The sequence below is a fragment of the Cydia amplana genome, chromosome 9, assembly GCF_948474715.1.
Source record: "Cydia amplana chromosome 9, ilCydAmpl1.1, whole genome shotgun sequence".
In the NCBI taxonomy this organism is placed as follows: Eukaryota; Metazoa; Arthropoda; class Insecta; order Lepidoptera; family Tortricidae; genus Cydia; species Cydia amplana.
Window position 1 is genome coordinate 12,639,927 of NC_086077.1, and position 26,277 is coordinate 12,666,203.

Below are 26,277 nucleotides of genomic sequence, written 5' to 3' on the forward strand. Positions count from 1 at the left end.
ATAAGTCTCTGAAAGTCCTTTGTGAATCGAACAATACCTATAACTACACAACAGAGCGAACTGGAAGCTTGCCTCAGTTTAATAGTAGTTGTAGTGGAGAAGTTGTAGGACAAGCCGCTAAGCCGGTCGCGTGAAAGAAGTGTCTGGAAGTTTTGTGAATGGAACCGACGCACAACACTCGAACACGGCTGTGTCACCTTCTCGGATCCAAAAGAACTTTGCTAAGTTTCCGCAAATCGCTCTACTCGCGCGGACCATGCGCGAGTACTCGAAACTACAGCTCTCGAACAAAACTTGTTTACCGAACAACGCGCCTAAAGCCGCTTGGGGTGGCCTGAAACGTTTCTCAACATGATAAGAAGAAATCAATATACCTCACCTCATTGGTTTGAAGAGTGCTTGAATACCGTTAGGGTAGTCAATAATGAGCTTCAACTGGGTCCCTCCTTCTTTTTGCTCTGTAAAAGATAAAATTAATTATTGAAAACGTAGGTAGGTATTTGAACGAAAATAATCTCTCTTTGTAGACGGACATTCAAAGGGTTTTCTACCTGAATCTGAACACAAATGGTAAACTATGAAGTAAAGTCTCTAACAATGAAATCCAATTAACTGGTTTAAATATTTAAGTCCAATTTGAAGTAAAGGGCGAGATTGTTGTGGTACTATTGTCCGCCGGACCGCTAACCCCACAACTGATTGCAAATCCGACTTCATTTAATATACATACGGCTCCGAGTTTGGACCCGCCCCTCTCAGAAGTTTGCCCATTGTTCTTAAATATACATACGTACTAATATCAATTATAATGAAGTATAATCAATTAACTCAATCACAAATGCAACTCCATTCATCGAAGCAAAATACGTATCAAAGATTGTAATTAAAGACATCTAGAAGAGGCTTATTTCAATTATGGGCCCTTTAAATCACGACTGAAGAGAAACGTATTTAGTAATGAATTATAAAAGAGGCAAACTGAGCAAGCCCGGGCATTTAAACGTAAAAAACGTCGCTAAAGGTCGCTATCCAAAATATTAATGTTTCATTAATCCAATCACCAAGATCTTGCATAATTGATACTTTTAATTTTGTCTAGTATATACCTACTACCACTACCTACATTCCTACGTTAATATCTAGAATTACATGTTGTCTCTATTTCTACAAATGACATGCAGGCCAATTCGAACACATGAGAAATAAATAAAAATAGATATAGTGTGTCAAAGGACTGTCCCATTTCAAACATAGACAGAGATAATCATACTATCTTTGTCTTACACTAGTACTAGCACCCAAAAGAAAAGGATGAGTATAGTTTTTTTGGTTCCTATTCACTGACAAATTGGTTTGACCATCTATATGTAGTAGAGACGTACCGGCGTGTAGCACAGGCAGCGTGACCATGTCCTTAACAACGGCATCCACGAGCGGCTCGCCTTCTTCGTAGAGCTCATGTTGCGCTATCTTCAGCTGGAATTTCTCCAAGTTGGACGCGTTTACGCTGAAACAAAAAAAAAATAGATTACCTACATTATTTAGATTATATGAACCAGTAGGCTGATATAATCAAAGAGACTAATATAATTAGTTTCGTATTTAGTATCTTAATTTTGCGAGGGCATTAATTTATCAGTTTACCTTTGCTTTTCTAAAATTTATGATATTAAGGTACTTAAGCTACATTAGGAGGTATTAACCGACAAAGATATGCCGTACTTTAACCTACGTTTTGAATAAAAATACGAATAAAAAATTATACAACTTATATTTAGTTATCAAAACACACCCTGCACTAAGTATGTATTAATTATTACTTAGTGCAGGAATCTAAATAAGGTGACACTTTGACCCTACGTGTAAACAATCAATTCCATGCATACATGCAAGAAAATCCGCTAAGTATAACAAACTGCGCAAATCAGAAGTCGCACTCTCATTGAATATCAAATCGATCTCGAAAAATGGAGCAAAATGCAAAGCGGATGGTCGAGAAAACATCACGGCTACTTTGCAGTGTTGGCGCATATTAGTAAACCTGGCCGTTAATGTCGAGATTTACATGGAAGATTTTGCGATGGCGGCGTTGGTTTTGGCTGCGTGGAACACATAAGTGGACGTGATTCGCCTGCGAGCGCGAGGTGCGAGACTCCAGGCGACGCGGAGCGCCCGCCGCTGAATACTAAGGAGCCTACGTGTAACGTTCTCGATTTGTGGCATGCTCCGATAACCTGCATTTAGAAATCAAGCCGCCAGCTACTCTAAAATTTATCGACTCTCTTTTTGGTGAGAATTGTACCGGCATCAGGTGGGAATTCCAAAAGCTCGATTGTCCCGCTCGGACAAATGGACGTAAGGAATACTAAATGACCAACACTGCCCGCTCCATTAGAATAACGTTCGAGCTTTCGCTGTCGATTTACAGAAATAAGGATTCGCCGTTATAGTTTCAGTGCATGTGACATTTACACAGGATAAGCTAGCAATTTCGTAAAGAGTGTACCAAATTAATCAGTATCAAGTCGACCCTTTCTTATATGAGACATGAAATTTTGGGCATAAGAGGGCCCCTCATATCGCAAGCAGCGTTTCAGCCAGCCATCATGCATTCATTCCATTTAGTTTTATTGTCCGAGACCCGCGCCTATCGCAGCCCGCCCTGTAACAGGATTTTAAATAAGATTTCTTTCAGAGGTTGCGAAATTTGCCTTGTGAGATAAAGAAAGGTCGCGTTGTCTGATCAGTCTGATCCTTACGGAATCGGCATGTCACCGGAGTATGATATGATCCGAACTTTATAACCACGTTTCAGGAATGCTTGAAACTCGTTTCTTTCTGAGGCAAACATGTAATATTCATTTCATCTTTTCACATGTTCCTATGAGATTTGGCCTAATATTTACTTTGGTGGAATTACTACCTACGTGGGCCGCCAGAGGCCGGCCGCGACCAACTTGTTTGATTTTAATGCATACTTCAGCACTAAGCGCAGGCATTTCCAATGAATAAAGCACTCGGTTTAGAGGAGCCGGGAGCAGAATTTTTGACAGCGTAACATTTATTCATGATTGAGCTAGTTTTTTGGCCCGTAGTTAATACAAAAATACCACGCGATTGTAAAATTTATACGTCACAGATTCTAAAATAACAGTGATAAAGTAATCGGTAAGACATAAATCATAGTATAAGCGTAGGTATTGGGCACAGGGCTGCCAGTACATATTTTTTTATTATACGATTCAGTGCCTGCAATTATACGAAATTCGATTGCATTATACGAGAACACAATTTAAATAAAAACCGATTAATATTAAATCGATATTTTAAAAACTGGGATCTTACCGCGAAGACCGAAATTCGCAAATTGCGGGGCTCTTTATCTTTTACTCCTATGAAGGCGTAATAAGAGTAACAGAGAGGGACGCCCGCAATTTGCGATCTTCGATTTTCGCAATTAGTCCTGACGTTGACGTACGGTTCCATTAAATTGTATAACAGTATTGACACACTGTTTTTTGAAGTAAGTATTGTCAGTAGTTTGACATCGGTTTTTTTTTCGTATCCAATTATACCAATAGACCACCTACGTAATGGATACGAAAAAAATTCCATTATACGAATTTCGTATACAATTCTACGATTTGGCAGCCCTGATTGGGCATTTACACACGCGCAAGTTTACGGCCGCGATCGAACTATCGCACACGCAAATGGAGCATCAGGACTGTTTCTGAGGCTGTGTTTACCGAAGACCGTCCCCGGCGCGATATATTCGTATTATTAAACTTTAATTGCAGCAATAGCGAACTAAGTAACAATTTAATTTGGGGACTTGCAGAGCGCTACATAAATTGTACTTGTGGATGTCAGGTGTCGAGAACTTGGAGAAATTTTCCTTGTAATGTCCTTTTAGCGTCGTTTTTACCCGGAGCAATTTTAATTAATATTTCTTAACGGACAGAATATCAAGCTGAACGTTCCGGTTATTACGTATTTACACTGTGCGTTAACATTCTGTGAAATGTACAGGCGACGTTTAAGGCATTCTTTGAGATCATCAATTGTGTTGTACCTATTACATCTAGCTGAGAGTTCATAGTCTAATTGTACTTGCAGATATTTCGTTTTATTCGAGTGTTATGTAAAATTACATGATAATTTTCATTATCATCGTTAGTACAATAGTACATCTACACATTTTGAACAAGTACCTAATCTATTAGATAGGATAGTACATTAAGAAATATGATTGAATTTAAACTAACTGCAGCATACAAATACAACCGAAGAGCATCACGTTGGGCTTGGGCGATATTATAAAAAACAAATAGACAAAACAATAGAGGCGATTTTGTATAGCATTTAGACGCTCCTTGAATCCTTTTACCAGTTATAAGTTATACATTTCTAGTCAAGTTTCTTGGCTTAAAGGACCCTACTGCAAGTCCATTCCTGCATCCACACAGCAGATTCAAAATCACTCGATTTTGAATCAGGCGGTCTAGCATGAGTTGCGTTCTCGCGCAAGATGTATGGAGTCGCGCGCGAGAATGCAACTCATGCTAGACCGCCTGCTGTGTGGATGCTTATGCTAAGCTAACCTATATCTTACTCTCATGCCGCTCATGCGTGCCTCACCTAGGTTCCAAGTCTTCCATCTCCCCTATGGTCGGGTTCTCGGGCCGCAGCACATTGAGGTCCTTCTGCGGCGGTATGACGACCGCATGGCTGTCGGCTCCTAGCCGCTGCGACTCGACGATGCGCTGCAGATCCTCATATTTGTCGACGGGCGGCGCCGGCGTCCGCGGCTCGGCGTCGGCGCCGCTGCCGCTCGTCTCGCTCGGCTCGTACTCTCGGGAACTATTGCTGCCGTTACTGTGAAATAAGTTGTGGATAAGTATTACGCCTTCTCATTACCATAGAGAAAAAAATACATAGAGTGCTCACTCCATACATCAGATTTAGTACCAAAAAGACTATTAGCATCTAGCATCGAGTAGCGGAACTATCAGTACTGCTACTTGACAATAGATGTAGCACCGACCGGAAAATCTTATGCTGTTGAGATAAGACTTTCCGGTCGGTGCTACATCTATTGTCAAGTAGCAGTACTGATAGTTCCGCTACTCGATGCTAGATGTAGACACTGAAATTAATAGTCTGAACTGATGTATGGAGTGAGCACTCTTGTCTTACTTATTTCTCTATGTCATTACTAACTAAAATATTTTATTATCTACGATTCTGATGGGACCTAGAGCTAACAGGGATTAGAAATATCAATTTGAATCCTATATGCAGAGAAAACTTTTTTTATGCACGTAGCACTTTACGCTACTAACAATATGCCTGATACTATTTAAAACGAATGAACTAAATATTACCTATCTAATAAATATAATTTGATTTTGTAGGGATGCAGGTCACATTGGGTTCAAATTCTTGAAGCAAGTAGTTCCTCAATCAATTATAATTATTACCATTGCACACTAAACTATTGTTACTTATTTAAATGAAAATACGAACAAGTAGGTACAATAAATCTTGTAGTCGCTGGTGTTTTGTAACCAAAACTCGATTAAACCGTGGGCGGTTTGGCGAGTTACTTAACCCATTAACACCTGCTAGGATCCGCGTTACAACAACAGCGGTCTAGCCCACTGCTGCTGCTTTCTTGCTTAAGACGATCGTGGACCATTGAACTTTTGACGTGATAACGTCTTATAAATCGATGAACACCGGCAGCATGCACGAAAAAATGTCATGTTGTGGACAGATCTCCATGGTAACGTATAAAATAAACGAAATTTTTCATCAATGTTTTCTTAAGACGTTATCACGCAAAATTATCGTCTGTAAACCGACTTTACAGACAACATAAAAAGAAAGGTAAGTAAGTAAACGTAAGTGAGGTAAAAAGAACCTAGATAATATTTCACTACGCTTGTTCGTAAAGAATACAAAAGGGAAAATTATAATATGTAGGTACGCTCTTCTCTTTGCTCTTTTCTGTTTTGACCTTAAGTTATAAATCAAATACTTTGCATAATGTAAAACTTGTATAAGAATGCGTCGTCCACTATCCTCTTTAGCATTGCCTAAAGACCTAGGACCACGTCAAAAAAACAACTAAATTAAATTTACGTGGGCGCTTATAAATACCTACCTACAATAAAATTATTTTATTTTATCAACACATATAAGTTATACATTTCTAGTCCAGTTTCTTGGCTTTTAAGAAATATATATACTTATCAACCTTTATTATATAGGGTCAGTTGTCCAACATTGAAACAATAGTACACAGTGAAACTTTGCGATATCTCGGAAACTAGGTGTTACCAGCTAGTGCCGTCTGTCAAGCAAGGGCAGGCTCAGGGTCCCCCAGCACCTCCCCAATACGCGAGCGCACCTCGGAGAAGGAGCACGTTGCTACGAGCGTTATTGTGAATTCGTACGACAAAAGTAATTTTTTTTCATTTATGTTTCGCAATTTTTTACCAAGATATAGAATCGAATTTCGCGTTATTTAATTTTTTCTTATGTTCTATATGTATTAAAGTTTATTTGGAGCTAAATATTTTTAAATTTCTTTCACTCTTTGGTGCAGTTTTTTTTATTGTTTTAAAAAACACCCCCTAGTCTCACAATGAAACATTTTTATGTAGTATACAATGAAACATGATGTTCACTGAACACAAGTACCAGTACACAATGAAACAAATTCATTATTTTTTAAAATAATTAAAGACTAAGTGCGAAATTTGTGAAAGTAAAATACCATGAAAATTGATAATAATTAGTCTATCATATGATAAAATATAAGATACTTAACTTTAGAAACGGCCGAGATAACACTATGTTGCAAGAAAGTGTATGATATCAAGCATGGAGATGCTCAAAACCCTCCCGCATCCACCTAGTTGGCAATTATGCTCCTTGGACATAAAAGGCGTACCTTTCTCGCAGCATGCCGTACGTGCTGACCAGATTCTCGATTCACAATGAAACTCAAGTTGTGTATAATGAAACAGGGCTTTCGCTTTTATACATTTCAGCAATCTTATAATCATTCCATATGTCAGAAACCTTTTAAATAACCAATTTCAGCCTACCACTATTTCCTCCTTTCCTTTTTCATTAATTGATTAAAAGCATATACCTATGTATTAATGTCACTTATTTATAACACCGTCTCAATGTTTATTAACGTTGTTTCATGGTAGATTAAAATTATTACCTTTGTTTCACTGTAAAAATTGAAGTGTTTCATTGAAAACATGCATAAGTACAGAATGAAACAAAACTCATTTTTTGAAAAAAGGATTATAATACAGAAACTGTTAAAAATAAGTAGAATGCCATACGACAGCCAACTAAATTGTTTATCTTCATACGCAATATTACACTCATAACTTTAAAAACATCAGAGATAGGAAGGTTTGAACTTTTTGTGTTTCATTGATCAACAACTTACCCTACATACTTCTATAACTTTTTATAAAAACCCAAAAATAGGTTGAGTAGGTAAGTAAACCTACTTGATTCCGTATTATTAAATGAGATTGATGAAATTACATATACTTGGTCAAGCAGATCTTGTCAGCAGAAAAAGGCGGCAAATTTGAAAAATGTAGGCGCGAAGGGATATCGTCCCATAGAAAATTTGAATTTCTCGCCTTTTTTTACTGACAAGTTTTGCTTGACCAGCTATAGGTACACCTACTACGTCGTATCAGTCAATAAACCGCTGTTTCTTCGTGTGACTTTTCAATAAGAATAAAATTTTATAAATGCCTGGGAAAATATGTTTATCAATAAGAACTCTCTTGAAGAATATAAAACAATACCTAATGACCAAATCCGTTATGAATAGAGAAGAAGATAAACAAATTATCATGAAAATACGCAGAGTTAATTTAATTCATTGTAAAGGGAACCAAAGTTAAGACCCATTAGTACAATTTTATAATGCGATTATTTATTGTTTTACATACCTTTGTCTATTCTCGTTATTACCTACAATAACAAGCTATCAGTGATTTTATAACTGCCGATATTTTCTGGAGAGTCGGGATGAATAGGTAAAAGGTCTTTTGTGCCTTCATTTTCAATAACAGCATTAGCTTAGGTGATTCCAAACACTTACAAAACCTTAGCTAAACCAGTAAAGTATGATCTCCTATACCTAAGATAAAGTTATTAGCAGATCCGTAAGTTACAAGCTTTAAGGCGGTTTGTTCGGTAAGCTTTGGGAATACCCTGGTCCGCGGTGGGTGGAAAACTGTTTGTTCGAACCAATTTGAACGTCAACATATTGCTGTAGATTGTTCCAGAGTGCGTGGGTAATATTGGCTACAATATTTTCGAATCAATCAAAAAATTCACCATCTAGCTATTCTTAAAAAATACACTTTGATTTTTGATCTAGGTAAATGCCATGCTGTATAGATTTTACTGGACTATTATTTAAACTAAACCCTTTTGTTGAACTAAGATATTTCGTAAAAACATGGCTAGAGTGGTTTTTGCTCATTTTTATCTACATACTAATTATACCCCCCGTAATCGCGGTAAAGAGGGGATGATTTCTTTTACTTAAACCTTATACTCTAGTTACAAAAGTAAGTATTAAATAAAATATAGCGGACTTTAAAAAAATTAAATAAAAAGAGTATTATATATCTGAAATAAATTACAAATATGTCCTTCCAAAACCTGTGGTGAATGAGTTTCTGTAAGTTAAGAAACCTGTATTATGGAACTCTGGGCACTGACATTTTTTATTTTGATTTTTGTGAAGGATTTTTATGCGTTTCTCTTTTTTTAATATTTATATGGTGTATAACCCATATTTACAGTACCTACACACCGGTAATGTACAAAGTTTGAACCGGTTTATACAATTTCAAACTAACATGGTCATTTACATTATAAGTACCTACTATACTACTACCTTACTATTTAATACCCTGTTTTTAAGTAGTTTTTTCTGTTAATAAACAGTATTTATCTTGAAGTGGAGATTGGCATTACTTGTTAGATAAAATACCTTTGTGCTTCGAGACATGACGAGAAAAAAAACTATTGTGGGAGGTTAGTCATAGTAAGCAACATATAATTTTAAAACATGACACTGTTATCTGCGTCAAAACGACTTTATCTAATTACCCGTCTTATGCCAAATTAGAGATTCTCGAAGTTTCCTGTGGAATCTCAGTGTAATGTAAACATAAAAAAATTACATTGGATGAGTCTTTTTATTAGTAAAAGTTAAACACTCTTAAAATTATTATGGCATAGCTCATATAATTTATCAGTAAACTAATCAAATAATGAGTAAAACTCCATTTTGAATATTTACATCATTGTAACGTTTGTGAGTAATGTGAGTAAACAGTTACAAAGATTCTTTAATATCTAGTTCATATTTACATCGTGTAAACAAACATGCTGTTTCAGATGATTCTTATTTTTTGCATGATTTTCACATGTTTATTATTTTATGTTTGTTGCTTTGCCAGCGAGCAATGGAGCGTAGCATTCTAGGTGTCACAAGGACGGATCGTATCCGAAACACTACAGTGCGCTCCAAAACACGCATAGCTGACGTGGGGGAGAAGACCGCCAGGCTGAAGTGGGACTGGGCGGGTCACGTCTGCCGCATGCATTAAGATAGGTGGGCTAGTATAGCCACCAAGTGGATACCGCAAAAAAAGCGCGGACGTGGCAGGCCCAGACAGAGATGGCGGAACGAGTTAGACGCCTTCATCAGTAACTGGCCGAAAAAGGCACAACAACGGGAGTTGTGGAGATCAAGGGGAGAGGCCTTTGCCCAGCAGTGGGACACTGAAACGGGCTATTAAAATATATATATATATATATTTTAAGAATAAACTGGGACACCAGCGCGCATAGCGTGAAACTGAAAAAAGCTACTTTTTAAAAGTTTTCCACTTCGCTTAACTTACGTAAGCAACCGCGCGTAGGTTTGGTAAATACGTATAGGTACCTACAATCCTAATGAAGATATATAACTTAAAAATACTTTTCATTATAAAACTGTCATCGGCAGCTTTTGTCATGGAACAATGCATTAATTAATTTGTCATTTCGGCTGCGCAAATATTATGTTAAACAAACGAAATATGAGTCCGCCACTCAATGGCGTTTTTGCGAACAATGTGCGCGCAATCAAGACCGGCCGACAATGGTGTAGGAAACAAAACCTAAGATAATGCTTCGATAATCATTGTTTAGCCATGAATGCTGGACAATTACTAGCATTCAGTACGTAATGATTTTTGAAGTGAAAACTTCTTTAGCGGCGCTGGGCACTTTTTAAGGTGGGGAAAAAATGATAAACTCGAGACAGCGTAAGGCGATCACGTGACCGTAAGGGGCGTAAGGCGATCACGTGACCGTAAGCCCCGTAAGGTGGCCACTCATAATTTAAATGGCATTTAAATCAATAAAGAAAAACTCAATGTTATTTGACATTTATGTTGCGGACTCCTTTTCAAGACTCTTTACCTATGTTCAAATAATTTGACGTTGTCATGGCAGTATGTAAATAAACATGTTAATGAAAAAGTGTGATCTTATTTGAGAATGATAATAATATATATTAAATAAATAGAATACCTCCGCTAAACGTATGTATCGTGTTACCGGGCGTCGGTAACATAGTGAGTGAGGTGAGTTTTCACTTCTATCGGCACTCCCGGAGTGCAACCGTTGTTGCTTGTTTTGTTCCTAAAATGATTTTAAAGTGTCATTATTAAATATTTTACCAGTCACACTAGTGTATAACGGTAAACGTAAATGGTACGGCGTGTAAAGGTAGTCCTTTATCGCATCGTATCGTACTTATTCGTTTTGTGCAAAGCTTTTTTAACATATTTATAACAATATAAAATTGTTATAAATATGTTAAAAAAAGCAAACAAGTAAAATGTTATCATTTACCTATTATCTCATAAATAGGTACCTACTGGAAAACTGACCGGAATAAATACCTTACCTATCATGTAGCTTGAATTAACTTAAAAAAGTAAACGTACTAGTGCTCAACATGCTAATGCCCAATAGATGACACCCTGCTGTCACCTCTATTGACAATGACTTAAGTTTCAAGATGACATGTACTGCGACCGCGTCGAGCACCAGTACGTTTACCTTACCTATTATTAATTTCGTTCAATATCTACGGTCAGACAATTCAAAATACCTAATATATAAAACAACCATTATAGTTCGTTTTTTTTAGCATTAGAAAAAAGGTAAACAATCCTGATGTGTCTTTTAATTGAAAATCATTTTCAATTAAAAGTCATGTCAAGATCGCTTACCTTCTTTCTAATGCTAAAAAAATCGAACTATAACACAACGGTGCACTCCAAACTAAGCAAAGCCTGTATCTTGATCCCGGAGTGCAGTTATATCTCTACGATAGGAATTAATAATAACTATTTTGTAGGCCTTAAAAGTAAGACCTACATGCATGAACTTGTGGTTGTTGTTAATAGAGTAAGACCAAAGAAAGTCTGCAGCGCAATAATTTGACAGTGAATTAAAAAACTATATATGGCAATGTTTTTTAGCAGTCAGTAAACGTCATTCACTATGGTATGTGTTTGTCAAAATCGTTTAAATATTCGCTGTGTTTTGTAATGAACGGGAATAACATGGTGAAACCTTACAAAACCGGCGTACCGGAGTTACTTATCCGCATGACGAATAATTTTACATTAGTGAAAAATCAGCACGAGGAGATTCAAGCTCAAAAACGACAATGTTTACATAATTTGGAGTTGATGATGGATAAGTGGAATGAAACATCGTAATACTTGCACCATATGTAATATGTAGATAATATAATATTGGTTTAGACTAAGGTTTCACAGCAAATTGAACACACCTAATAGGTATAGGCATACTTACCTTATGAACTTCCTCTAACATTTCGAGAAACTCATTGGTACTAGCCAGGTTTTAAGCTCTAATCCACGACCTCCATGCTTATGCTTACGGCATGGGTACCTACTAGTTAAAGGTTAGGTAAATTTATTTTTATTGTATGATTATAATGGTTTATTTCGTTTTTCCGAAAACCGAAGTTTGCAAATTGCGGGCAATTTCTCCGTCAATGGGATTTACGCCTTAATGGGAGTAAAATAGAAAGATTCCCGCAATTTGCGAAATTCGGTGTTCGCGGTAGGCCCTCTGTACCTATTTACCACTAAGCGGCCGTCGCGGATATTACAAAAGCTCAATAATTTTGATGAAACAAATGTAATGTTAGTAAATGTATAAATATTAATAGTGACATCTATTGTAGGAATTAAATTTATTTAACCATAATGCACAGCCTAATTTTTTTTATAGACGGTAAATATGGTATAGTAGAATTTCACAAGTATCAAGACTATTTAATCCATTTTCTGTGGTGTTGTCACATACTGATTTTTAAAAACTACTTTTAATCTAGCGCTGCAGACTTTCTTTGGTCTTACTCTAGTAAAAAACTAATTATTATCATTAGCATAGTCCATAGTTCTTTTGTTGGTACCGAATTAACAAAATGCACCTCTCTCATTAGTCATTAGTGACATCTACTTCAACGTCGTTATTTAATATTGGCATTGTACAATTAATAGAGTTTATTAGTTGATGAGATCAAGCCATCATCGATCCTACAACTACAACATTTAAATTATGAATGAATGATGTTGATGAAAATGATTTTATTATTAGATGTCAATGGTTTAGGTATTAGGCAATGTATTTTCTAAAGTCATGGATTTTACTTGTGACGCGAAGTTACTCATAACACATTTGCAATTTGTGCTTCTGAAAGGAGGGCACATATGTATATCAACATAGAATAGCTAGCCCCATAGGATAAAGTTATGAATATATTATATAGCAATCTCTGTGCATCACCATCAATAATCAATATTTTGAGGGGCACAGATCGACTTACCCCCAAACTAAGGAAAGCTTGTACTATGGGTTGGTACTACTGGGCGACGATATACATACATATTAGGTACAATACTAGATACATAGATAACATCCATAAGGCCACGTGGGGTTAGGTTCTTCTCTCACTCTTACTGAGATGAGCGAGATGGTTGTGCGTGCCCAGGATTGCGGATATCATGTTTTTGAATTTTTTATTTTTTTTGTAAGTTTTAAGAAAAAAAGTAATCGATCTAAAATTAAGAAGTTGCGCATTTTTAGAGATAATTTTCATATTTTTAACTTTTGCGCAATATTCAAGACATATTTTGAAGGTAATTATGTTAAGTTATAAGACCTATGTTCGTATTTTTTTTTATCGAGTTTGACTCGAAATCAGATTTCGAATCGATGAAGTGACTAGAGAAAGGCCTCAAGATTGTTAATTAATTTAAAAACAAAATTGGCAACCATATTGAGATCTAAAAAAGCGCTACGATTTTTCAAAACACTTCTGGCTAAATATACTAAATAAATAAATATACCCTTTACTCAGAAACAAATATACGTGATGAACTAGGATTCTAACGCTCATCACGCTCATGTTTTATATGCAGGATAACTACCGACTAGGTCCTAGTCACTAGGATATAAGGCCACCAATATATACATAAGGTAAACGTACTGGTGATCGACGCGGTCCCAGTACACGTCATCTTGAAATTTAAGTCATTGTCAATAGAGGTGACAGCAGGGTGTCATCTATTGGGCATTAGCATGTCGAGCACTAGTACGTTTACCTTACTTATTTTATATAAACTTACATCAAACGATAACGTGCCAATGTAATATGAAAAGCAGCTCGATCCTTTTAAGTCATCAATTCATAACAAAAAGGTTCTATATAATCCAAAAACAGAGATTTAAAATGCGTTCTCTCACGCAATTATTCTCTCAACGTGTATTATTTGCATTGTCAGTTCCCGCATTGCATATTGACATTGCATTTTTTAGAAACAGTCATGCAATTTTCTATGCACGACAGAAGCTTGCGATTTTGAAATACGAGTAGGTAAAGTAGTAGGTATTAGGTTTCTGCAGTGTGAAATACTTATAACAATACTGTATGTGAATTTCACCCAGTGTGTATCTACCTATAGTTAAGTAAGCTATTTATTTGTCAACTACTAGATATCATTTAGTGTGTTAATTATCCAGTATAATATCTTTATAGTATGGACTTTTTGAGTGTAGTCAGTTGATAGAAGTTGATGGATATGTATGAAAATAGTACCTATTGTAAATATGAAATGTCGCTTTTCAACGAAGGAAAACATAATGAGTATATAATGGACTAATCCCAATACGGCCTATTTTCCCAAAGTTGAAAGGTCAGGTATCAGTCGCTTTCATAAACTGACTAGTATTTTGTAAAAAGCGGCCAAGTGCGAGTCTAACTCGCCCATGAAGGGTTCCGTATTTAAGGGATTTATGACGTATTAAAAAAAACTACTTACTAGATCTCGTTCAAACCAATTTTCGGTGGAAGTTTGCATGGTAATGTACATCATATATTTTTTTAGTTTTATCTTTTTCTTATTTTAGAAGTTACGGGGGGGGGGGCACATTTTACCACTTTGGAAGTGTCTCTCGCGCAAACTATTCAGTTTAGAAAAAAAATATATTAGAATCCTCAATATCATTTTTGAAGACCTATCCATAGATACCACACACGTATGGGATTGATGAAAAAAAAGTTTTTGAGTTTCAGTTCTAAGTATGGGGAACCCCCAAAATTTATTGCTTTTTTCTATTTTTGTGTGAAAATCATAATGCAGTTCACAGAATACATCTACTTACCAAGTTTCAACAGTATAGTTCTTATAGTTTCGGAAAAAAGTGGCTGTGACATACGGACGGACAGACAGACAGATATGACGAATCCATAAGGGTTCCGTTTTTTGCCATTTGGCTACGGAATCCTAAAAATGAAGAGGGATAAGTCTCCGAGCGAACATTTGGCTCCCATGAGCCGTGGCAAATACCGGGACAACGATAGGAAGATGATGATGATTGTTAACAAGAAAACAAATAAGTGATCCGTGAACCAATGTTCGAAACAGAGAATAATATGTGTTTACGTTCGACAAAAACTATGCAAACTATGTTTCTAACTATAACTAGGAATAGATAGATATTGGATATGGATATTGGGTGTTGGGCGTTTGCTTGAAATTGCAGGGTCGTGCTCTCATTCCGAATTAAATTGAATTAGTTTTTAGTTTTTGCGCGCATTCCTGGGCACTGTGCAGAAATTCCACCGATTTTCAAATGTAACAGAGTCCCAAATATTCTTTTAGTGAATCTATAAAAAAGTGTTTTATCGTTGTTTGTATGCTCATCGGTACATGGCAAATCTATTCATGTACAGCGAGCTGCAAAATTGCAATTATGGATAAATTCATTCCTATCCAATTTTACGGCTAGGTGGACGTATTTGTTTTGGTGCCATAGTCGTCTTTAACTCAAAACTAGGTGAAATAATGTAATAAGATAGGTATGTATAGGGATTGACCATATCTGACCATATCTTTGGTGGAACGTTTAACCTTTTCCACGCCGTGTCAAACACAAAAGCTTCACTCAGACGCCACATCATTGAAGTGTCAAAACTGAAGTTGAACTTTATGTATATGCACGTAGGTCGATGTTGCTCTGTGGTGTTGCTACGGTGCGGATATATCGGTCATTGGCGTCCAAAAGGTTAAAGTCAACGACGGCATATATCTGTCATTCCATGACCTGAGTCTCCATACAAGTTATTTTTAAGTACCTAAGTAAGTATGTTAGATTCAAGTATAGTTATTTTTGCAAACATTCGCTACATTAAGTACTTTTGATAACGACAGGTATTGATTATTACTATCACTGATATAATATTTTATCAGCAGCGAATTTTTATCTCTGGGTAAATATTAAGATAAATCCAATACCAATATACCAAACAATTAAAATGAACCAGGTATTATATTCCAAAGTATATTTTCTTTAAGTTCGTGCTTTATTTCTGAAAATCATAGCATGTGTGTAGCATGATACAGTAACTCAGTAAGTATTCCATATTATATGAATATTTTGTTTGTCCATACTCATCTACTCCCACCTACTCATAGGAATCTGTAATCTGAGAAAGTACGAGTATTATTCCCCTCAGGTATGTGAGCATTTCTAAAATTAAATATAATTATTATTTTTATATCAATGTAAAAACATACTAGTTTATTTTGAATGTAACTTTAATTGGCGAAAAATAGAGGTTGCGCTGGCAACACGGTAAAAGTGAAGCTACGACGGTTTTAATCTGTGGGGGAATGAAGAAACTAACGGTCAAGTGTCGGGAAGTTAACAGAAGAAAATATCGAAAAGGCTGCTATGTAAAGGCTTTGATTATAGTTTGTATATCTTTCAATAGTTGTTTTATTTACAGAGTTTACAATCAGAAGTGTAGGACGACTGAAAACGCTCATCATCGGTTTGGTATGTACATTTGAATTCACTTGTAAAGGAACTGTCATATTTGCTGTGACATACATATTTGGCGCAGGGAATAAAACTTAATCGGTGTTATTTATTTAAATCTTAATTAGATAAACTGAACTATACGTTACCATCGGCAATTCATGATTTCTTTTATTTTATTTCTTGTATGTATTGGTACGTTTGTACTACGGCAAGTTAAGTGCTGACCTACCCACAATTCTATTTTTCTTAATACGTGTGATATTAAATTTCTAAACAGAGATGCTATATAAAAATGAACCTAACGACCTTACGAATAAGGTTTCTTTTTATAGATTGCGTAATTGATAAAAGTCTTTGAACCAAGAGATTATTTTACAGATTCGTACCTATGTGGTTTTTTTAGCAGGAAAATACGTAGATGTTGTACGTATGTAGTAGAGAGGGCTGAATCGGTACTTTCGGTTTCGGTATTTCCCGGGACCAAATGTATGCATGGTTTGTATTGTAAGCAATCGATCGAATCGATTAATTTGGTTTTGAATGAATACATTCTGTTTGGTTTGGTTATACACATACATTGCTCTTTTAAAATATTATTTGGGAATAATAATTCTTATTTATACACATTCAATAATGGACTAAAATAAATGGTGTTTATTGTTTATTTGTCTCATTGTCACAATGTCACTACAATACACTGTAATCATACGATCTTCGATACTGTAATCATAGTAGTTTATTATACTTACGAGTATCCTAGCCGTTTAGCATAAGTGTTTACAGGTTATAAAAAAAAAGGTGAATTTTATTAGTATTACAATGACAATAGAACTCATATTCATTCGCAACTTTTAAGTATTCAGTAAGTAAAAATAATGCAAACGGCACCATTATAAACACAGAATGAAGGACATTTTGTAATTTTGCTTGCGCTCGCGTGTTTGTATGTAAGTGCACTGTTTTAACGCAGTGTCGTTGCATTCCATCTTGCTCTTACCCATTCAGACAGGTTACACGTTTTTTGGCGGGCGATCGATAAGTTTATGTACCTAATGTACTAAAGAACGGAATCATCATTTTAAGATGCACGATGAATATCTTATGGCATTTTATGCATACCTAATACTCTAATATTGCAGTTTAATAATCTAGTTACCCAATAAATTAGGAATAATAATATAAATCAAATAAATGGCCGCGCTTTAGGCCAATCATACACTCTTGAAATATAGTTTCGTTGTAGCCATTGGAATACATTCTATATCTAGTTTTGATAAGCAATTGAGCATCGTCGTAGATTATTTAGTGTGTGATTTATATGAAACTAGCGACCCGTCCCGGCTTCACACGGGTTAACAAATTATACATAAACCTTCCTCTTGAATCACTCTATCTATTAAAAAAAACCGCATCAAAAACCGTTGCGTAGTTTTAAAGATCTAAGCATACATAGGGACAGACAGACAACGGGAAGCGACTTTGTTTTACACTATGTAGTGATAAATTCCAATCAAAAACTTGAGTTTGTATTATTTAAATTATTTCATTGAAAATTCCAAAATCAATAGTGAAAAACTTCAGCATAGCTATTTTTTTTTAAATCTTAATTGGCGCCAAAGCAAACGGACGAAAAAAAGTTAAACAGTTCTCGCTGGCAATAAAAATTGCCTAAAGAAACACACCCATGATAAAATGAAATCTACTGAAATATTAATATTAAACAATATTTTGAACATATATATATTTACGTCAATCTTATTGAGTCAATCAATTAAATATTTGCATTTGTAACTTTTCTTAAAAGTAACACCATCATTGGCATAGACAAGATTTTGCTAAAAACATTGATCGCTATTTTCATGACCTTGTTGTTTACAAACTGATGACAATTAATGCTGTACTTAATAAGTTGGTTTGTCACTCGAATATAATGTTAATTATATATATTTTATTAGCAAAACATGCAATATCCATACTTCAATTACATAATTCCACCATCTTTTAACATATTGTCATTATTCTTACATATACCTATATTAACTACCTAATTTTTTTCCACAAATATACTAAAACGAATTAATTATTTATTGTATGAAAATAGACATTGTCGTTATATCCGGTGTGGATAGTGATCGCTAGTTATGAGTACGCTTTCCCAATACCTGATAAATAATCAACGTAAGTCGTAAGAGCTTAGGACTCGGAGTCCTTCAATAACTCGTACTGCTAAGAAAACTCGAAGACATATTTACTCGTGATAAATCTGCGTCGTGCACTAGGATCAGAAGAGGGGCGCGTATTAGACGCCGTCACTCGTCAGCGTCACTCATCTATTAGGCATTCAAATTCACGCTGTATGGGCCGATGTCGATCACGGCACGTTAGAAGAGTACGGCGTACTCGCCGAGCTAGTACTAGTTTACCTAGTACGTGTATTTCCAATCGAAATACTTATACGACATATTTTTTTTATCAAGGAGATAACATAGAAATATACAGGGAACGTGTAAGTACAATAAAATGCACATACGTGTTTCAATACAGATGTATACTCAAAAGTGTCTCACTGCGAACACACATACCATGACAGAGAGAGGTTATAGTTATACATGCTGAAGATAAATTATTTTACAATGTTAAAAATATTAAGTATTGTCTTGTATACCGACACAAGACAATTACATGTGTAACAGGAAAATAGGAACTAATTAAAATAAAATAAAATAAGTAACTGCTAGAATCACTGGTAGATATAGATCTATAGACGATTATAAAAGTTAAATTGTTAATAACTTACGCCTTGAGAAATAATGTGGCTATATTTATAGAATAAAAATAATTAACTAAAATTATGCATGCTTGGCATATTAAAAGAGGCACTCGTAGTGAAATAAACTTTTTTTCAAGTTTTTTGAAATAGTTGCCTTAAACTGGGCGTGAGATTTGGAGAACAGGTCAATTTCATTTAGGGATTTGTTGTAGTAGTTACATAGTCTGTGTATGGGTGCATGTTTTCCAGAATTAGTTCTGGCTTTAGGGAGGCTAAAATATAATTTAGATAGGAGTTGAGGGCAGTCAATATCGTCAACGCAAATTTCTCTCTACATTACAACGGCAGCTATCAAACGTATGTCGTGAAGGGATAGCATGTTGTGTTTAACTAAGAGCTAATCATATGAGCAACATGGAGATTTCATTTTGATGTTGAGGCATACTCGAGATAAGATCTAACTAAAGACTGAAATAGGCGCGCGTATACGCGTTACATTACGATTCCTAGCATTTGGTATGATTTACTAAGAACGTGATTGATATGGGCGTCCAATATCAGTTTTGTATCGAGAATGAGACCCAAATCACGTATATTTGGAACTGTTGGAAGTGGGTGCTCATTAATCATGTATCAGTTTTGCACAATGCTACATGTTTCTTTTGTAAATATATTACATTAGCTGTAAGCCAAGAATAGCCGTATATTGAAGGTAATGATTTATAAATTCAATAAATAATCACAGTAAAAATAGCTTCATATGTTCGCATGACGTTATACACAAATTCGAAAACACTTTGTCTACCCAAAGACTGGCTCAGAAAAGTAAATGAAACAGCAGCTATATATAAATGGAGTGATAAGCAAGTCACCTTTCAGTCATTTCCAAAACTAACGGGCCTTGCAAAGCAATGGTACGAGTATGAAGGTCTGTCAACGGTCAAAATTAAAAAAATCTGCAAGTAGGCCTCAAGGGCTCTTTTACAAGTCAATACAGCATTTACAGTAACATCATATAGTGACATGAAAAATACATAGCAACATTCATAAATACAATAGCCAATAACTGGGTAAACATTATATTATAATAATCTTAAAATAAATAGTTACTACAATATAACAGAGAGATGTATAGTGTGGTTAATAAATTTAATTATACGTACATTAAATTTGAAGATGTAATTGGTCCTCAATGTCAGAGTATTAATACTAATAAGATTTGGAGGTGTAAAGTCTCTCCAAGTCTCAAAACGAAATTTATATTAAATAAATCGAGTCGAGCCTGTTAAGTCTCATAAACTAACGCTACAGAATTAATATTCGTTGAATGGCAACGCAAAATGTCTCATAGTTTTCTAGATGATCGTTATTATGCTGATAGGTTTACTGAAATGTTGGCTATATGTACTAGGACAAGCAGACGAGAAACATCTCTCGAGGAATAATTTTACAATAAATCCAAATTAGTCAGACGTTGCAAGATACTGTACACATGGCATTTAAGACTTCAACATAAAATTAAATGCTCCGAATCTAGAAATATCGCGCCTGATTGCCTTAAAATCTCCACAAATGCACTTAACTAGGACATTTGTCCGAATAATGTTGGCGGGGTACGGAAAACTTGATTCCAAGTCAAACACGGCCAATACCATAATACTAAGAAAATAATTTAATAATGGTAATTATCTGTCAGCTCCCACGGCTCATATATGAGCCAGAACGCTTATGGTGACGTCATATCGTGGGATTCGACAGGTTAAATAAATAGGTATAGAAATTTACAAACTTATAACTAGGTAAATATAAAAATCTAGGGTATTATATGTTATTAGGCCATAGGTACCCGGCTAAATGTACCTAGCACGCTTGTAATTAAAAAGGTATGTAGTACAGCTCAAAATATACAAAGTAATATTTATAAAAAAAAATGTCTACATTAACGATAAAATTAAAAAGGATTTATTGACTTAAGTAGTGAATGCTCCGTAATAAAACAAAGTTCAATAGAAGAATTGAATCTAAAAATGTGTACAATAGTAGTTTATGCAACAGTGATATAATAAGGGTTCTTAAAATTCAAGGGTCGAAGTTACAAAACGAGACGTAGTCGAGTTTTGTAAAAAAAGACCCGAGAATTTTAAGAACCAGTTATGAGCTGTTGCATACATTACTTTTTCTATGACAGCTGCAGCAAAAAAAAAAAAAAAAAAAAAAAAGTTATTATTAAAAAAAAAGAGTTATTATTAAAAAAAAAGAGTTATTATTAAAAAAAAAAGAGTTATTATTAAAAAAAGAGTTATTATTTAAAAAAAATTGAGTTATTATTTAAAAAAAAAAAGAGTTATTATTGTAAATGAAAACATACCTCTTTCAATCAAGATGATCGGAACTTGTATCTTTAAAAAAAATAAAGCAGTTGTATTATACTCATAAGATGACTGCTAGCAGTCATCTTATGAGCCTATAGACAAAGCATTCAAATGACATTGCTTTAGATATCACTGTCAGTCATTTAATTGACACATTTAAGTGCTGGAGTAGAAAAAAAATATTCTTATATTGAAAGGAATCGCTTTAGGTACATTATAAGCTATGGGCAGAGTTTATTTCGATATAATGGTAGATCTCGTTAGAATGGAAACAGAAGCACATTATGTTGTTTCCGCACAGTATTTGAATACGGATCTGCTAGTTCGACATAATGTCACAGAGATGCCTAAAGTGAAAGTTTACAAGACTAGCTCAAATCGGGTACATTTCTCTGAAAATTAGAATTGGATAAAATTATTGTATACTTACGTCGAGTACGTTACATTTCTAAATTTACAACAGGTCAATTTATGTACCCTGAAATGTATTTCTCAGAATTTATGATTTTGCCAGGATTTTATCATATTAACGATGGTTTTGAGCAGATCCTGGTGATGTCTTTATCAGTCAAAACGTTTTACAAAAAAAAAGACAAGACTTCTTGTGCGTGCTATAATGGTACCAATTAATATAAAAACAATGCAAAATCATAACACTGATAAATGTGTGGTAAATTCATTGATTTATCAAATTGTCACTGTTTTGCGATCCTAAATAGACTTGTATGTCACATTAGAAATGCTCAATATGGGAGAAGACTAAACATGAGAAAAACAACAAGGTTTGTTAGACTTAATAGGCTACATTTTATCTAGTCAAATCAGCTTCTTTGTTAGAGTTGTCAAAAACGATTTGCTAATATGGAATGTATATGAAACATTACACAATGACGTAACAACGGTCAACTCACCTACTTTTTACATTTCTATCCGATTTATTAAATAGAGATTGTGTTTACAATAACGCTATCTATGTTTTTCTAATAATTAACTGGTGCTTTATTTCGCGCACGGTGTGAAATAATTTATGATTTATTTTAAGTAGAGGAAATATCCCTATTAACGAGTTCAGGGATTGTTTTTCATTAAATTTAAATGAATTGGGTATGACTAACGTAACGCTAGCCCTCAAGAAGGTCCTGTCCTAAATTTAGAAGACTGTAAAAAAAAACTTGTTCTGTTCTAGCAAATGATCTATATCGAAATTATGTATCAGCATTGATGAACATGCTAAACGAAAATAACAAAAGTATCTATCCACTCTATCCAGTGGATGCTTCAAAGACATGACCTTTTCATCACCAGATGGCCAGGATGATATTGCTAATAACACTATCGATCGTAATGACAACGATATTGAACTGACTGAAGATGAAGACAATTAAGTACATTTAAAATTTAGTAAAAGTGATATATTCCACTAATAACCATTCTTTCATGTTTTCCTTTTCATTAAAACAATGTTTTTCAAATAGCAAAGTCCTATTCATAGTGAATGTTACAACAACAAAAAAAAACAGTTGCTTTGCCTTGCTGACTCATGTCATTAATGGAAATGAAAAGTGTTAGTAAAAAAAAGGAGGGGTACTTATACGAATGATTAGATTACAATAAGCGCAGTTTGCGTTACATGCAGTGTTTGCTATGATATTTAATACATTAAAATATATAATACAATATATTATTATTCATTAGTTTAAATTAAAGAGATATACTGAAATATGCCGTGTAATGCGGTGATCAGTGATAAAATGAAAATTAATGTTTGTGCTGAAATATGCCGTGTATAATGCGGTGATCAGTAAGAAAATAAAAATGAATGTTTGTGCTGAAATATGCCGTGTAATGCGGTGATCAGTAAGGAAATAAAAATGAATGTTTGTGCTGAAATATGCCGTGTAATGCGGTGATCAGTGACTAAATAAAAATAAATGTTTGTGCTGAAATATGCCGTGTAATGCGGTGATCAGTGACTAAATAAAAATAAATATTTGTGCTGAAATATGCCGTGTAATGCGGTGATCAGTGATTAAATAAAAATAAATGTTTGTGCTTAATATGCCGTGCTATATGGAAATTAATGATTAAATGACAACGAATGTGTCTGCTGAAATATACCACATACTGCTCAGTAATCAGAATTATTATTTAAATTTAATTTTCATTCTATAATTACAGGTTACGTATTCTAAAAGAAGAGCAGCAAGCGCCATTGAAGCAGACCATCGAGAATAGAAGAAGAGGACTTTATTACGATCGATTTCTATAGAAGTAACCATTGGATAATTAAATTACTTGAAAATTTTCAATATTTAAATGGTTATTCAGTTTTGAATAATATTGTTTCACACAATTACATATTTGATTGCATGGTAACATAGAGTATAGAGACATACATCGTTGTGAATGGCCGAAACGGAATAGGGACATTCCGGCTAACAGGAAGGCCGTCTGTGAGCATTTCTAAAATTAAATATAATTATTATTTTTATATCAATGTAAAAACATACTAGTTTATTTTGAATGTAACTTTAATTGGCGAAAAATAGAGGTTGCGCTGGCAACACGGTAAAAGTGAAGCTACGACGGTTTTAATCTGTGGGGGAATGAAGAAACTAACGGTCAAGTGTCGGGAAGTTAACAGAAGAAAATATCGAAAAGGCTGCTATGTAAAGGCTTTGATTATAGTTTGTATATCTTTCAATAGTTGTTTTATTTACAGAGTTTACAGGTAAGTCTACGTGTTGTGAGCTAGAATCATGTCAGTGTCTGAAATTTACAACTTATAAAGTATGTGACCTACTTTACTTGCTGATAAATTCAATGTTCACTAGATTCGGCCCAAGCTAACTGCATGGCATTTGCAATGATAAAGTGTGGCAATGTCATCTTTAACGTAACATTTATATGAAGATATGACAGGTATTTATAAGTACCTCACTTTGTTTTATTCAAGTCGGTCGCAAAGTTAGCTAAGACGGACTCTATGCAAATTATACAGTCGCTAACCAAACTAAGTATAACTTTTAATTGAAATAAACCAATAGCTAAATTAAGTATTCGGCACGATCAGGATTTAATCGTGCGATTTCGATATACCGTTTCATATACATTTTCACCGCATCTGCTCGGAAAAGCTGTCTTTATTCCTTGAAATCAGTATAAGTGGAACATATCTTTCAGTTAGAGCAGCGGTCGGCAACCTTTTAACAGCAAAGGGCCACATAGTAGTTAACGAAGTTGACGCGGGCCGTACTTTGTTAATATTTATGACTTTATCAGACGTTGTCGTTTGTCAATATTACATTCAAAATAGCCAGGGCAGCTCGCGGGCCGCAAGTGACAAATTCACGGGCCGCATGCGGCCCGCGGGCCGCAGGTTGCCGACCGCTGTTGGAGTGCAAAGTAATTTGATACAGATGTTAAGTTGTTTCTTCACTTTAGCTGGCAGGATGGGCTTGTGAGGGATGATTTTGAAATTATTAATATTTTAGAAACTTTAATATTTTCAGATATCAATATTATTAGCCTATCGGGTCAACAGCTACTTTGCTCTATTAATATATTAAACTCTCTATATCTTAATCAAATAAATAGCTTATTGTTATTGTTCTACTTTCTTCATATAACGGTACTCGATACTTCTTATGGTTCATACTTTTTTCTAATAATAAAATCGATCATAATAATGTATACAGTACAATAAGATTTAACTCGTTCCGAGAGGACGTTATCGGGCGAGACGCTGTCAAATTGGTAAACAAGTGATAACCACTCGTTACGATAACGGTTTCTGGAGGTACATGGACAAACACTCAACTGTTCAAGGAGCAATATCTAATTAAATTATGTTCTCAATTACGATTAACTGCCTACCGCGTGTGAACTTTATTTGGGGGAAGTGGCGGACCATTTTAAAGTTCCCTAAGTGAAATTGTATGAATTTAGTTATTGAAATAATGTTCGCAATATAAATAAATAAACGTAAGTATTTATTTGCAAGATATTTGTACCTACTTGGTCCGGATATGATCGATCATATTTAATTAATCCACATCTTAATCAAATGTCACCACTTAATAATATAATACTGATAACTCGCATGCGTCTTATAGTATCTAGTTGGTGACTATACCTAAACTTTTAATTTTGGCGGTAATGTGAGTTAAACTAGACATAAAACTTACCGATTGGCCGTTAAATAGGCACTAAATAATCACATCACTAGCACTTTAAAAATCACAGCACCTCACCTTTTTTGCAAAAACCGTTTCCGAAATTCAATATATGCCGACTTCCCCTTGTCGGTGTCATCGCCGATCTTGACGCGGCCATGCAGCGGGACCCTCTGCCCGGAGATGCCATAGTCCATCTGAATGTCGACGATCAGCATGAGGGTGAAGAGGACGAGGAAGGCGCTGATGGCGAGCGCGAGGCGCTCCTTGAGCTTCATGTTGAGCATGATGCGCGCGGTCGGGCGGCGCGGCGGGGTCGGACTGCGCACTCGGCGCGCTCGCGCATGGTCGGGCGGAGGCGACCGCTTGCAGTCGCGCGCGCCGACGCGTCGCCGCCAGCGGCCGCGCGCCCACCAGGTTACGCTGAAACAGAACGGCCAGTCAGCTTTGCTGATAGGGCGGCGGATCTCAT

At 35.3% G+C, this 26,277-nt stretch overlaps 1 protein-coding gene across 2 annotated transcripts in view; it reads right to left on the reverse strand.

The window, feature by feature from the left end:
* The window catches only part of LOC134651126 (extracellular serine/threonine protein CG31145), a 157,434-nt gene that overhangs the window by 13,979 nt on the left and 117,178 nt on the right, over nucleotides 1–26,277 (reverse strand). For both annotated transcript variants that reach the window (XM_063506142.1, XM_063506143.1), the window contains exons 3-6: nucleotides 25,884–26,228; nucleotides 4,642–4,878; nucleotides 1,383–1,507; nucleotides 380–458 (exon numbers count right to left, since the gene is read on the reverse strand). In XM_063506142.1, the coding sequence (XP_063362212.1) occupies nucleotides 380–458; nucleotides 1,383–1,507; nucleotides 4,642–4,878; nucleotides 25,884–26,228 (786 nt within the window). The remainder of the gene's footprint in view (nucleotides 1–379; nucleotides 459–1,382; nucleotides 1,508–4,641; nucleotides 4,879–25,883; nucleotides 26,229–26,277) is intronic.